The following is a 14,948-nucleotide window of genomic DNA, read 5'->3' on the forward strand; positions in this document are numbered from 1 at the left end:
GTCCACAGTGCAAACGTCTTTCACTGACATGTCGGTGTATGATGAACAGGCTTCCTGTATTACCCACAATGCCGTGCTGCTAGGTGTTCGGTGAGATTCAGCCCTCACTTCATCTCTACGTAAAAGAGAGCGATGCAGCGGCACGAGTCTGTCCAGCTCTCTCACTTTCTCATCTGTACAATCTGCTCAAACAGACCGGCTTCCGATGCTGTTAAACCGCATCGCATTATAAACATATATACTGTGTTTCTTTACCAGTGTAGAGATCCCAGATTCTGCCCCATTACTCATTTTTGCATGACTTGTATGTGCTGAATTGTAATGACTATTCTTTCTTTTTTTAAAACAATGAATATTAAAAAAAAAAAAAAAAAAAAACACCTCCCTCCGACCCTCTTTATACAAAATGAAGTCAAAGTTTATATTATCCCATTAGCCCCTAGAGGCGTCCCACGGGACGGATTAAGCAGCGCCGTTCAGAAGATGGGAAATGTAATCATGTTCTTGTCTCCGTCCATATCTGGCCTCCACCCGAGATTAATACTTGGCTTTTTGTATTGCCTTTAATGGACGTAGGTTAAAACCTGATATGTCCTGCCTACTGCTCGCTCGCCGGACGTGCCGGTGGGGAGGTCATCGAGGTCAGTTCGTACTTGACAGCTAGTGAGAAACGAGAAGGCAGAACAGGACCGAACGCCAAGGCCAGGGAAGTTAAGGTTAAACCTTCTGGGAAGAAATGGTGGTTTGTTTATTTATTTAGTTATTTATTTATTTTGGATCTACAGGGATACTGATTTCAAACCCCAAAATCTAAGCTCGTCCATATACAATCGAGTTTGCATGTCCGTAAGACAAAATGAATAAATGTCAATTTTAGCAGGTTTCGCAAATGTACCGTCGACGTCACAAGAATCCAAAATGGTTTCATCTTACACTCGGTAATCGATGCATTATTATGAATTATTCAAGCAATAAGCCCCAAGAAGCTGTGGTTTACAATGATTTTAGAACAGTTAGAACCCCCTAAAACCACCTTAGCAGTCCTAAAATCACCGTAAACCACGGCCTCGCCGGAGCTTATTGCCTTTATACAACAGTTACTACATATACCTGGCAAGGTTTTATAAAATAAATAAACAGCAAGAAAAAAAATGCAATCATTTATTGATAATGAATAATCGTTCTTCCGCCAAGCAATGTAGATCTTCAGCAACATTTAGCAGAATGGTTGCCAAGCAACACACAGATGCAGCAACACACTGTAATTGTAAATGCTTTATACTTGGTTAAACTCCAGTCCAGTAGGTGGCGGTAATGCACCTTTCAGTTTGATATCAACCGCCTTTATTGAAAGACGAAGAGTTTCGTCATATGTCTGAGCGCCACATTTTGACCACGTATCAAAAAGCTTTCTTAGCTGTTGTTGTTTTCTTCCAGAAACTACCAGAAATGATTAGCATAACAAATGCAAAATGCAGCTCTTCGATTTCTCTCTCGTTCATTTCAGCTCTCTATCTCTCTCTCTATCCTTTCCATCTCGTTCCACCACTCATCCATGCATTGCATGCATATGGCACAGTCATAGTGATGTAACGAGGTCACAGGTGTGTGTTTAAAGAGTCAATTACAACGGCTTCGAACGCAGCTCAGCCGATCATAATCGAGGACCGGACCCAGCAAACAGGGGACGTCCCCTGGACGTCGCGAACGTCCACTTAGGTCCGCATTTGGTCCGGTTTATTACGTTCGCTGGCGGACATTCCGAGGACGTCAGAGGATATCAAATCATAACCCTACTGAATGTGTTCATTTCAGCGAAAGTCCACTAACGTCCTGAATGGCCGCTGGACGTCCTGTGAACGTCCCCTTGAAGATCCGTAGGACGTCGATGGGACCCTACACATGGACGTTCGGGGGACGTTCATAGAGGCCATTTAGGGGACGTCCTCGGGACCTTTTTTTTGTCGTCAGCTGGGGAATTACCTGTTTTATAAAGCAACTTATACCACAGTGGTTTGAATTCTTGATTCTGATTGGTCAGAAGGTCTTAAAAGTAGCAATTTTACATAAATAAATAAATAAATAAATAAATAAATAAATGTTCACCATGATTATTTATGTCGTGGCGCTTAATTAAACCGACTCACTCTGTCATGACCGTTTGTTCTCTGAGGAAACATTTCAATGAGTAAAACTCTTCTAAGTGCTACCATGTGCTAGCTACGTTTTAAAAGTCTGACTTTAAAAGTGTCTGCATTCATTTAGAACACACACACACACAAAAAAAAACCTGAACAATACTGCAAAAATAACACCACAGCATGTTTTTCTTGGTGTGAAAATACCACTAGAAATATGCTACTCTACCTCCAACTGTCACTCAGCGCGGCATTTTTCCATGTGCCTGCTCAGAGACACATCCGGATTCAGAGCGAGAGAGAGAGAGAGAGAGAGAGAGAGAGAGAGACCTTTTACCACCTTAGCCACAAGCTCGTGGGACATTGCGACAATGCGTAACACCGACTGCAGATCACTACTTCATGTGTTTATGACTCTTTGTGGAGTGCTTGATCAGCTCTCTGAATACTTACCTGCATGACAGGCAAAAGCGGTACCAAAATTAGTGCTTATTATGATTCAGAAACCGACTGAGATGTGATCTTTGGTGACATGACGTGATCGGGTAATTGCTGTGACACGTTTGAGGGACAAGCTGCATATTACCGTGGATTTTACTCCGTAGGCGCATTTGTCATCGCTGCATTAGGGAAACATAGTCACTATTTTTTCATCCTTCTCAGGCACCCAGCGCTCTCTTTCTCCGCTGATGAACAATAATGAAGCTATTACAGCGACTCTGGTTTCTCTAAATGGCTGCATTTAGAGGCTGTTCGTGTCATTTTTGTATATTTTGTTCCCTCAGCGCTCTTTATTTTGAGAGTAGGAAATAAGGACCGCGAGAAGTGTGTGCATATGTTTACCAGAGTAATGTAGTCGAAACAGCGTTTACAAAATACCAAGACTTAACGAAGTAGTGATGTAGAGGAAGAATGAGACATATATTTTCACGATGAGCACAAAAGAAAGAAGGAAGATGGGAGAAAGAAAAGGCTAATGGCTGCCCAGACTCCATTTGTGACTAATGGGCTCTTTAACCTGAAGTACTTAATTGGTTTCAAAGCACTTTAAAGTACACGAAGCATACAACAGTGCCTGATAAGAAGAGCCTTGTTTCAATCAAAGGCTGTTTTTTTTTTTTTTTGGGGGGGGGGGTCTTATCCAATCACTTCGAGATCACCTATTTGTTCAATTACTCGGTTGTTTTCTTCCACTAACGAGCGTCTCGGGCTAATCCTTGCTTAGCGTACTTCCAGGGCTCTGTTAAGTTGAAAGTTTCCTCTAGTCTTACAGCTCAGGTATTTTTTGTCATTTTATCCATATATTTTCTTATACAGTGGGATGAAATATTGTGACTATATCGTTTCAGTCAAAATAATAATAATAATAATAATAATAATAATAATAATAACAATAGGGAGCACGGTGGCTTAGAGGACAGCATGTTTCCCTCCAAAAGACATGCTTTGTAGGCTGATTGGCATCACAAAATTATCCGTAGTGTATGAACCTGTGTGTCATTGTGCCCTGCAATGCGTTCGCACCCCGTCCAGGGTGTCCCCTGCCTCGTGCCCCAAATTCCCTGGGATAGGCTCCAGGCTCCAGGCTCCCCGCGACCCTGTATAAGATAAGCAGTACAGAAAATGGATGGATGAATAATAATAATAAAAATAATAATAATAATAATAATAATGCGGTGTATTGCATGATTCTAACTATGCTATGTTTGAAATGTCAGTGAGTCCAAAGAGTCCATAAGAGTGCTTGAATCAATCACCGAAAACGTCTGATGGTCTTCAGATCCCATTTGTCAACGTTTCAAAGCAAAGTTATGAAGCCCACAATTCAAACTCTTATAGGGTCCCACAAGGGTACATTGTTGGACCAAACATTATTGAGACACTTCAAATCTTGCTTCCAAGATCAATACAAAGGTACCCTGTTCGAATTAAGTGATGGTCTTAACCTCCAGTAATCGTGAACACGCTTCCTGACAGTAGTGTCAGTTCGGAAACTTCCAGCCTGAACTCGCAGATCCACATCGTGGACCCTCCTTGGTCTAAGGTGGCTGGAACTAGGGGGTCCCAGTGACCTTGAGACCTCCCATAATTCCAACATGTTGAATTGGCGTCTGTTTTGATCTGTGCTCTGTGCTTCTGTTCTATACCAGCAGGACCGAAAGATTGTTGAACACTCTTTCCCTTGCTATATTGAGACCTGGAAATCTGCAGAGAACAGTATTGAAATACCCATAAATTGGCCCAATTGGAAGAAAAGAAAAAAACTACCCGGTTAAATAGTGCTGATTGCTTTTTAAAAACAACTTGGTGTTTAATAATGAGGCGGCAATTCAAAAGAGTTACAACAAACAGTTCAGGTTGAACCACTGATGTTATAGAGGTTTGTATTTATTGTTGACTGTAGAAAGATCTAGAAGAGTGGAAGGAAGCTCTGCAGATGACAAAGTGGAATAATTCCCCATTTATGACAAACTACACCATATAGAGCATTCTATACTTTATAAGCTTCCAGCTCGATTTCTGGTTGCGCTGAGCAAGTTAGAGGTGTCTATTTTCGAAGCAATTTTTCCCCCATTGTGTGACATTGCAGCATCTTAAGCCTCAACTACTTCTCCAACATAACACAGTGTCACTAGAGACATCATCAGTGAATGTGTATGTTTCACCAGCATGGACTAGCGAACATGCCATTTGAGTCTGAGTGGACACTTTCGTTTTTGGACCGCTTCTTCAACTTGAGTGGGATTTGTTGTTTCAGCAGACATCAGACAGCCTAAAAGTGTGTGTTTGCTGGGTTATAACACTCATTCCCCAGGTGAGAGTGTGTGAACTAGTGTGTGAAGGTAGTATCTGACATGGACATGTCTGCTTGAGAGAGCATCATTGCATGTGTGAAAATAGAGTCTAGGGGTTTCAACTCACACTGCCATACATACACTCGCATACTGTACGGATCAGGGTTTTACGGGGTGTGGAGTCGTTATTTGGAATACGGGCATGTATTCCTAGGAGCCCGTCTACAATGTCCATCCATGGTCCAGTGGACCACCAGTGAGAAGATATTTAGGTGGTGGACCCAGGAACCCCAGCATCACTGTTGCACCACCTGATACACTCATACTACCACCAATGGTCCAAATAATATCTGGAAAGCAGTAGTACTGTGGGACTGACGGACGTTGTAAAGGGTGGTGATAAGTTGTGCATAGTAGCAAGTAAGCTCCTAGGATTAGCATTTATGGACACTTTATCATAACTGACATTTCTTCCTTTGGCAGATGCTTTTTATCCATCATGTATTCTGTATTCCATTCCTGTCTGGTTCACCACTGGCCTTTCTGCATTGCGAGGGGCTACGGTGAACACAATGCATTGTGGGTAGCCACATGCCACTGTTCTCGTCATTCATTGCTAACGTCAGCATGCTTGATTGAGCCGTGTGCTGCATCGCTGAGTGGTTCTCTAACGTTGGGCTGTCTCATTTCGCTCAGTCCTCCATGCTTCCTCTGTGACTAAGTACCCTGATTCTTTGATGAGCGAAGCCTTTCTAGTCTGTGATCTTCCTTATCTTTCTTCTTTCTTTTCTTCCTGGTCTGTTCTTTCTCTCTTTATTTCTCTTTCCTTATGTTTTCATTCCATTGGTCATCGCTCCTATTGTTTCTTTCACCCCTCCCTTCCTACCCTCCTGGCTTTTCTCCCCCCTTTTTCCCCTCACCTCCTTCCTTGCCCCTGAACCTCTTCTCTTCTCTTCTCTTCTCTGCTCTTCTCTTCTCTTTGCTTCTCTTTTCTTCTCCTCCTCTCCCCTCCCTCCCTCCTTCCCTGTATATGACTAACGGGTCAGAGGGCACTCCAGCTGTCCAGCCCTCTGATCCCCCCGTTCCCCACACTCCTTCGTTGACTTACTCCTCTCCTCCCCCACCAGTTGTCCCGAGCTCAGGCGTCCTCCCCTCCTTCCCCCGGGATGTGACCCCTGTGCTTGTGTCCAGCCGCTTTGTGCGCCTCTCATGGCGCCCCCCAGTGGAGACACGTGGTACCATCATCACCTACGGCGTCTTCTACACGCAGGAGGGCATCAACAGGTGAGAAAATCTCTCATTATTATTATTATTATTATTATTATTTTATTTTTATTTTTTTATTAAAAGCAACACGACATCGCTAGGGACAAGCAGTAGGCTCGTAATTAGCGTACAGCAGCCGCTGCTGATAAAAGAAGTGCTGCGATTCAGCCGTATTTTGAATAAGCCTTGGTTCACACACACACACACAAAAAAATGACTAAGACAGTTCAGACACTGCTTGTCTAAAATTAAATAAATGCATATGTATTTAATTTAAAAAAAACACACATAAAAGCATAAGGATTTCTTTGATTCTGCCTATTAATATGCATTGAAACGCAATGTTGGGTCTATAAATGAAAGCAAGGCTGAATGTGCCAGATGGGAATGTAGGCATGTCCTTGCATATATCGACTATAAAGTGCACTATTTGGGGCGTTCCTACAGGCACCGAATACCCATAACGCACTTTAATGTTTCGGCACCTTTCTGGACACAGGTTTTGAGGTCACAAATGAACGATAGCAGAAGACATTAGAACAAGGAGTAGTCACTGGGATTCATTATTCTCAGAATCGCATGTATTCTCACATTTTGTTAGCTAACATGAGCTAACCTGAAGGGCTTTTTGAGTGAAGAAATATTCCTAAATGTTAAAAAAAAAAAAAAAACAACTTTTCGCTGCTAATATAAAACAGCTAGCTAACATCACGGGATTTCTGAGAGGATTTTCCTGTCAGATTCAGTGTTCTAAATGTTCAAAGAAGTCGCCGATGATGCTAAATAGTTAGCTAGCATGAGTCAACTTGAAAGGCTGCCTGAGAGGATTTTCATAAACTTTCTAAAGCTTCACTGTTAATGCTAGGATAGTTATGAGCTAATGAGCTGGCATAACAGAATTTCTGAGTGGAATTTTAAGTCATATTCAAAAATGTTCAAAAATCTTCATTTCCAAGGATAGATACTTGACTAACAAGCTAATGTTTTGAGCCTCGTAATAAAACTAGAACAGTTCTGAGGTCAGACATGGGCTCAGTGAGAATCCAGGTGGTCAAAGCTGGCTTATTAATAGCCAAACTATAACTTTTACTAACTCCCGTAACCGCTATAACAATGAAACGAGCATGATATGGTGTCACCTCACCTTCTCTCTTTTATAGACAGCTGGCTGCTGCGGTGTAGTCAGGTTCTGTAAGTCAGTACTATATTACGCTCTCTTTATGGTTCCCCTAAAGCATCTTATTTTTCCGACTGTGTCTCTGCTCATCATGCGGTACATAAAGTCTGGGCTCTTAAATAAAGCGTCCTCGATCTTGAGTTTATTTTAGCACTGAAATGGAGGATATTTGGCAGAATTTGTAGGATGGAGTCTTGTAACATGCTTGTAGGGATCTCGGAGTTGTGTTTTAATTGACGCTCATCACTTCTCACAGAGAGCGGTCGGTGAACGCGACAGAACCGGAGAGTCTCCAGTTGACGGTGAACAATCTGAAGCCCGAGGCGGTTTATATCTTCAGGGTGGTGGCATACAACGAGCTGGGGCCAGGAGAGAGCTCTGAGCAAATCCGGCTCTCCACACAGCCTGAACGTACGTACACTCATTACACTGTATTGGACGGTATAAAAGTTTTTGAAGACGTGAAGATTTCTCATTATAGTTTACCCACTATTTACAATTCAATTCAAAAGTAAAACAGTTATATCTGAATCGTTGTCTTTGAGGACGTCTTCACTGTACACGCTCAGATTCTAATGAATCCCTAAATGAATCAATCTCCAAATTAAAAGCGATTCTTTAGTGAATCAGTTACCGCAAGTTAATGTAAGCCAAGATTTATCTTATAGTTCATATAGTTCAAACAGTGTTGGTATCAACTCTCAGACAAATATAGTGTTGTATGCTAAATGCCTAATTAGAAAGGCACAAGCATTCTCAGGTCGCTTATCTATATCTATTTCAAATTGCAGAGTATTTATCTGGAAGCCATTTCTTGACGTTCAACCAAAAAATGTTAATGCAAGCTGGAGGCAGTTCAACTCAAACAGGACTTTTCATGTACTCTAGTCTGGGTTCGTCTACTTCTTAGGGCATGGACACCAAAAGAAACATTATTTTTTGAACCTTAATGTTTGTTAAGTTGTTATTTTTATGTAGATGTTTGTGCATAATCTTTCGGAACGCGTTCTAAAATGTATCATCTTTATAGCGTCAAATTGTGTCCCTTCAAAAAGCAATGTTCGCAGGCCATTAAGTCCCTAAACGATGCTTGGAACTTTCCAAAAATTCCAATTTTGGTCAGTGAATTCCTACATGATACACGATGAGAGTTTATATTTGGAGTTCTTTGTGAAAATCACATTCATTTTGGTTTTATTTTGGTTCAAATCCTTCTTGGGTCGACTGCAATGATCCGGAGGACGATTTCCCAACTATGGATTTATGGATAATGAATGTCTGGATATGTTCTGGGTTTAAACTAAAAGAAATAGGTTCTGAAATATTCCAATTCATTTTCATATAAAAGTCAGAAATGCTAATAATCTGACACAAACTGTTAATAATTTAATTTCATTTTGGGTAAAGACTTTTAACAGGTTCAGATGATATCATTTGAACCGAGTCCATGCCCTTGTCTCTTCCGTCTAATTCCCTGATGTTGGCTTCCTTTGTAGACCTTTAGTACAGAAAGTTTTATCCAGATATTGGCTTCTCACCTTTTTAATGAGGCTCTATGGAGATGTTGAACAGTTTGACCTTTTCTCCATACCTCACCGACAAGCTTTTCTCCCACAGCTCTAAGTCAGTAGACTGACAGAGGAAACCCTCAAAAAAAAATAATAATAATTCAAGTCCATGAGCACTTTGCATAGATAAAAAAACGTTTGCTGTTTTACATTCTCTTCGTTTCCTCGTCTCTCTCCTCACCTCTCTATTACCTGTACTTTCTCTCTTTTTTTTTCAGTGAAAAAGTCCCTAATGCCAAGATTACCATGATCTCAAATATGTGCATACATCTATATCGGTCCTAGCATACGGTCCTGATGCACCATTAGCTCTGGCCGAGCAGGAGAAACAAATTGACCTTGACTTTGTAGATGAGGCAGTGACTGAAAGGCTGCACGGGTTAAAATCATTCCACGTGAAGAATGTAGCGTGACTGCTCAGTGTGCATTGTGAAGGAATGCAAAGCAGTGTTTATATAAAGATGGGGGGCGTTTTTTCCAGCTGTCAGTGCCATGACAAATAACAAATATTTGACAAAAAGACCAATTCAAATAATCCAAAATGTAATATTTTGATATTTTTTTTTATTTGATTTTAATATATATTAAATTTTTACTATTTCTATTGTATTTATTTATTTATTTATTTTTAATGAATGTTACATGAGAAATTAAACATTTCTTGTACCAATACCTATAGTCTGACTCTGTGTGTGTGTGTGTGTGTGTGTGTGTGTGTGTTTGTCTTTGTGTGGAGCAGTGCAGGTCCCTGGTCCTGTGGAGAACCTCCAAGCCGAGGCCATGTCCCCGACCTCCATCCAGGCCTCTTGGGATCCTCCGGCATACGCCAACGGCCCCATCCAAGGCTACCGGCTCCTCTGGACCGAAACCTCCAGTGGCAAAGAGCAGGTCTATACAACAATCCTTCTGTAGATCACAGTCAATGTTTGGCCAACTGTATTTACAATCATTAAAAACATCAAAGTGTGATGTGGAAGTGAGTGCTTTTAGTACATATACATATATATATATATATATATATATATATATATATATATGTGTGTGTGTGTGTGTGTGTGTGTGTGTGTGTGTGTTTTTAGTACATATATATATATATATATATATATATATATATATATATATATATATATAATTCTCAAATAGGAAGACACATAGAGCTATGTTTCATATAGTTTCAGTCATTTTGCTAGTAAGCTAGCTAATATGAGCAGACAGGATTGACTTTTGATTGATATGTAATACATTTATATTTTGTCGTTTTATGAGTGGATTTTAAAGTATTATTCAGAAATAATTTGTATTTGTAATCATCACTGTTAAAACTGCACAGCCAGCTATCGTGAGCAAACTTGACAGGATTTCTGACAGGAAGTTTAAGTAATAATCATCAATGTTCATAATAATTCATACTAATAATTTTCATTGCTAATATTTGCCAGCTGGCTAACTTGAGCTAACCTGACAGGATTTCTGACAGGAATTTTAAGTAATATTCATCAAGGCTCATATTCTTCATTTTTTTTTTTCAGCTCAGGATATTCACTTTTGTCAGCTAGCTACCTTGAACTTAGAATTGTGTGCATAGCTATTTATAATCTTCACAGTTAAAACTAGCTAGCTAGCTAACATTCTGCCAGGATTTCTGAGAGGAATTTTTTCAGTTATATTTATCAAATGTTCTAACATTTGTAAGCTAGCTACGAAGAATGAACAGGACAGTTCAGGATTGTGACCGTTAACAGTAGCTAGCTGGTTAGCATTAGCTAATCTGACAGGATTTCTGAGAGAATTGTTTCATCATATTTATTAGCATTCTTTATCTTTACTCCTAACACTACACGGCTAGCTAATGTGAGCTGATCTGACAGGATTTCTGAGAGGAATTTGAAGTGATATTTATCAGTGTTCCTAATCATCATTAGCTTTTGTCAGATATTTACAAACCGTGAATAGGGCAGGATTTTTGAGAGGAATTTAAGTCATATTCATAAATATTTGTAATTTCATTGCTGACACCGAACAACTCGCTAACATGAGCTCACTTGACAGGATTTCTGAGCCTCATTAAGTGCAATTATAAAAATACTTTTTAAAAAAACAGGCACATCAAAACATTTGAAATGTGTGTGTGTGTGTGTGTGTGTGTGTGTGTGTGTGTGTGTGTTATTGAGTTCATATAAGGCTGAAAGAATTCTAATGTATCTGCAAACCTCTTACTCCCATAATCCTTTGCTGTATGTACACAGAAACCTAATTGGATGAGACAGATTGTGGAGCTATCTACAGGTGTCTGGGATTTGATTACAAATGTACGGCTTCGCGGTGTGCACACAGCATCAGAAGAATGTGAATAGCAGCTGTGATCAGTCACCACAGCTTTTAAACCTTGATCCGTTATGTGTTGTTTATCACCAAAGGGCCTACTTACAGCACAGCATGCCTACACTTTCTTCAGCGATCTTAGCGCTGGTCTCTGCAGAGTGCAAAGTGTCTGTTGTTAGCTTGATAAAAACATGCTCACCCTCTCGGTTTCTGCCAGCCACTTTTTTTTTTGCCATGCTAATCTGCCTCTCTCTCTGAAAAGAAGCTAAGCTAAAATATAGACAATAGCTGATAAGTGGGATTGGAACTGAACAGCCCAAAAGAGAGGAGAGAATAGAGAACATTTCTGTCATAATGGATGCTGATGATTAATGAAAATGAGATGATTTGACAGTCTCTCTTTCTCTCTCTGTCTTTCCTTTAAAAAAAAACAAACAATCAGAGCATAGAGGTGCTTGGGCAAAGCTACAAAATGGAAGGACTGAAGAAGTTTACAGAATATTCTTTACGTGTCCTGGCACTGAACCGCCACGGCCCGGGCATCTCCACAGACGATATGTTCATCACGACCTTCTCTGATGGTAATGTATTACACAAAGTCCTCCATTTTATCCAAAATTGCCATCACACACCCCAGCGTTGGAGTAACTCCTCCATAAATAGTGCCCAGAACTAGCATTTCCTGCCAGGTCATTTTTATTTTGAAAGGACTTTAGACTAAGAATAGCTACAATCAGATTGCAGCCTAATAATTTCGTTATTAAAGATCCGAGTCATAGTTTGTAGTCTTATATAACTAAAAAAATAAAAAGTGAAATGGTTGATATTTGTTGAAATCACAAGCAGGGAGAATGAACACCTGGCTAACATGCTAAACTATTACCTACATAATGCAGTCTGATAGAATTCACAAACTTGTGATTTTTATAGCAAATCTGACACTAAATAGCTTTCCTAATATGCACATAGATTTGCATGTAAATGGAGTCTGATTGTCAGCAGAGAATTTCAGAGTTTAGGGTAAATATGCAAAGTGTTCATCTGGAATCATAGTATATGATATGATAATGAGTCTTTATTGATCACATGTCCATTGGAATTCTTTTCTTCGCATACCACAACATGTCAGGAAGTTGGGGTCAGAGTGCAGGGTCAGCCATGATACAGCGCCCCCTGGAGCAGAAAGGGTTAAGGGTCTTGCTCCAGGGCCCAACAGTGGCAGCTTGGCAGTGCCAGGGCTTGAACCCCCGACCTTCTGATCAGTAACCCAGAGCCTTAACCGCCAAACCACCACTGCCCCAATAAAATATTTCAAATATAATAAAAATAATAAAATATTTCCGATGAAAATCTGAAATGAAGCTTTGTAGCTGTGTCTGATTATTGGCCGAAATCGACTCGCATCTCACTTTGGTGTTTGGCATATCTCAAAGAGGTCATATAGCTAATGCCGTCAAGTTCGTCAAATGCTAAATGAAGTAATTTATCACACTTTAACAGATGTCTCATTACATTTGTCACACATAGACTGACAGTGGCTTCGGTTGAATCGATTTCTCACGGCGTCAGTCAACTCTGACAGCAGGCCGTGATCCGGCCAAGATACATTCGACCTGCTCAAGGCATCACGGCAGCTCTATTAAGAGGAAGACAGACAGACAGATAGAGTGAGACAGATGGATAGACATATTGATAGACGGATTGACGGACAGACAGGCAGGCAGACAGACAAATAGATAGATGTGGAGTGAGACAGAACGCTGTCATTCTGGCAGATAGATTGCTCTAGTCTCTCCTCTGACAAATCCAAACATCCAGCAGCTGCTTTTTTTAGGCAAACGCTCGGCGTCTCTTCACCTTCGTCACCTTCTCATCTCTCAGAAAGGACACTTTTTTTTTCCTCGAGAGTTTGGAGAATAAGAGCGTCCACTCTGCATTCTGCTCACGCTGCTCTGCTTGTTCCTCCATCACTCCACGTTCTGCTGCTCTCCTCCTGCTGGACCTCAGTCCTCCTGTTGCTGATTTTCTTGCTCGCTCTCAGCCTGTGATTTGGATGAGAGGTCTTTTTTGTAGCTTCGTTCAGGTTCTCTGATCCTGCAGGCCAGCTGAGACTTAAGAGTGTTTTTGCTTCAGTAGGAGCACCGACATCAAAAACCTAAACATCATAGCAGGGAAACGATTCTGTCTGGAAACAGAACTGATCATTTATCCATAACAAATAGCTCCTCAGTCGAGCAGACGTATCGGACATGACGTAAATACAGATGGGTGACTCGGGAAAAATGGTGGCTCTGGGGGGGGGCGTTTATTTTTTAAATTTGAAGTGGTGTGGGTCGACTTGTTTTAACCCTTAGAAAGAAGCATCACTGCAAATAATTACTGCCGTTCTTCTGTCTGATCACCCTAATCCCATGATGAATCCTTATCCTGATGGGCGTGGCCTCTTCCTAGATTCCTCCGCCCCCATCCACAGCTCATGAGGACTCGCTGAAAAGTCTTGACGAAGATGAAAATGATGTATATTACATGCAAATTGTCATTCACAAGCTCGATCACCACCCCATCAAAACACCAAACTGAGGGGCAAATCTTTTGGAAAAGTGGTGTTCATTGCTCCAGTACAGTTCCTAGAGACGTGTAGAATCGAAGGAGCACTCACGCTGTTCTGGAGGCTCGAACACGTTACATTACACTGGTTTTTCCTTTAATTTGTCACTTATCTGGATCTCAGGATACATGCAAGTATGCAGATGTTCATTTCAAGCTTGATATTAAATGCCTCTTTTTCTCTGTCCATCCTGATTAGCCGTCCAAGTCAAGGTTATTGATTTCGGTGTAAGGTGTAGTTCTCAAAGGAATCCATATCAGCATGCGCCTGAGCGAAGTGTGCCGGGTGAATACAGAAGTAGAAGCCGTGTTTGCAGGTTTTTGCATCAGAAATTACTTTGTGTTGAGAAGAGATAAAGAGTGAAGGAGCAACCATTAAACATTCAAAAATAAGAGTACACCTGAGCTTACTTTTCGCCATAACTGGAACGACAATAGAGCGCTGCAGGGATGAGGTAGTTTTGTAGGCCAACCCGGAAGGCATCATCACTCTGGTTCCCTCGACGAAAAGCCAATAGGACTATTCCACTGGCTTTTGGATTATTGCAGAAAAGAAAGCTCTGTGACCGACAAAAGTTTACACGTTTTTGTTGGTCAAGATAATCTTCACAAATGAACACAACTTTTACGGATTTTGAAGACGAAATACAATCTCCAGAAGGAAGAAGGCTAAAGCTAGGCTATAAACGAACTACACCACGGTCGCATGACTTCACCGTCACTACCGCTACGCTGAGATAGACGGAGATGTAGATAAAGAAAGAGGTGGAGATGGGATGATGAGGATGAAGAGATGAACAGAAAGAGACGTTAGGAGGGAAATAGAGACGGGTAGATCTCCATCTGTCATGGGTATCTCTCGTCCATCTCTCAGTCATCTCACCATCATTTCCACTTCTCTGCCAGTTCCTCAGTCATATCGGTCCATCTCTTTATCACCTCCTTATTTCTACCCCTGTCTTTCCCTGTCCATTCCTTCATCTCCCTTTCCATCCTTCTCTAAGTCTCTTACTATCTCTCAGTCATCTAGGTCTCTCTCTCCACCTATCTTTAAAATCATCCCCCCATTTCCAGC

General features: G+C 41.0%; 1 protein-coding gene across 1 annotated transcript in view; it reads left to right on the top strand.

Moving 5' to 3' along the window:
* The window catches only part of dcc (DCC netrin 1 receptor), a 154,132-nt gene that overhangs the window by 74,926 nt on the left and 64,258 nt on the right, over positions 1 to 14,948 (top strand). The window contains exons 8-11 of the mRNA XM_053617624.1: positions 6,061 to 6,217; positions 7,633 to 7,787; positions 9,684 to 9,832; positions 11,709 to 11,847. Coding sequence (XP_053473599.1) covers positions 6,061 to 6,217; positions 7,633 to 7,787; positions 9,684 to 9,832; positions 11,709 to 11,847 — 600 coding nt within the window. The remainder of the gene's footprint in view (positions 1 to 6,060; positions 6,218 to 7,632; positions 7,788 to 9,683; positions 9,833 to 11,708; positions 11,848 to 14,948) is intronic.

The sequence above is a fragment of the Ictalurus furcatus genome, chromosome 28 (assembly GCF_023375685.1).
Source record: "Ictalurus furcatus strain D&B chromosome 28, Billie_1.0, whole genome shotgun sequence".
Taxonomy (NCBI): domain Eukaryota; kingdom Metazoa; phylum Chordata; class Actinopteri; order Siluriformes; family Ictaluridae; genus Ictalurus; species Ictalurus furcatus.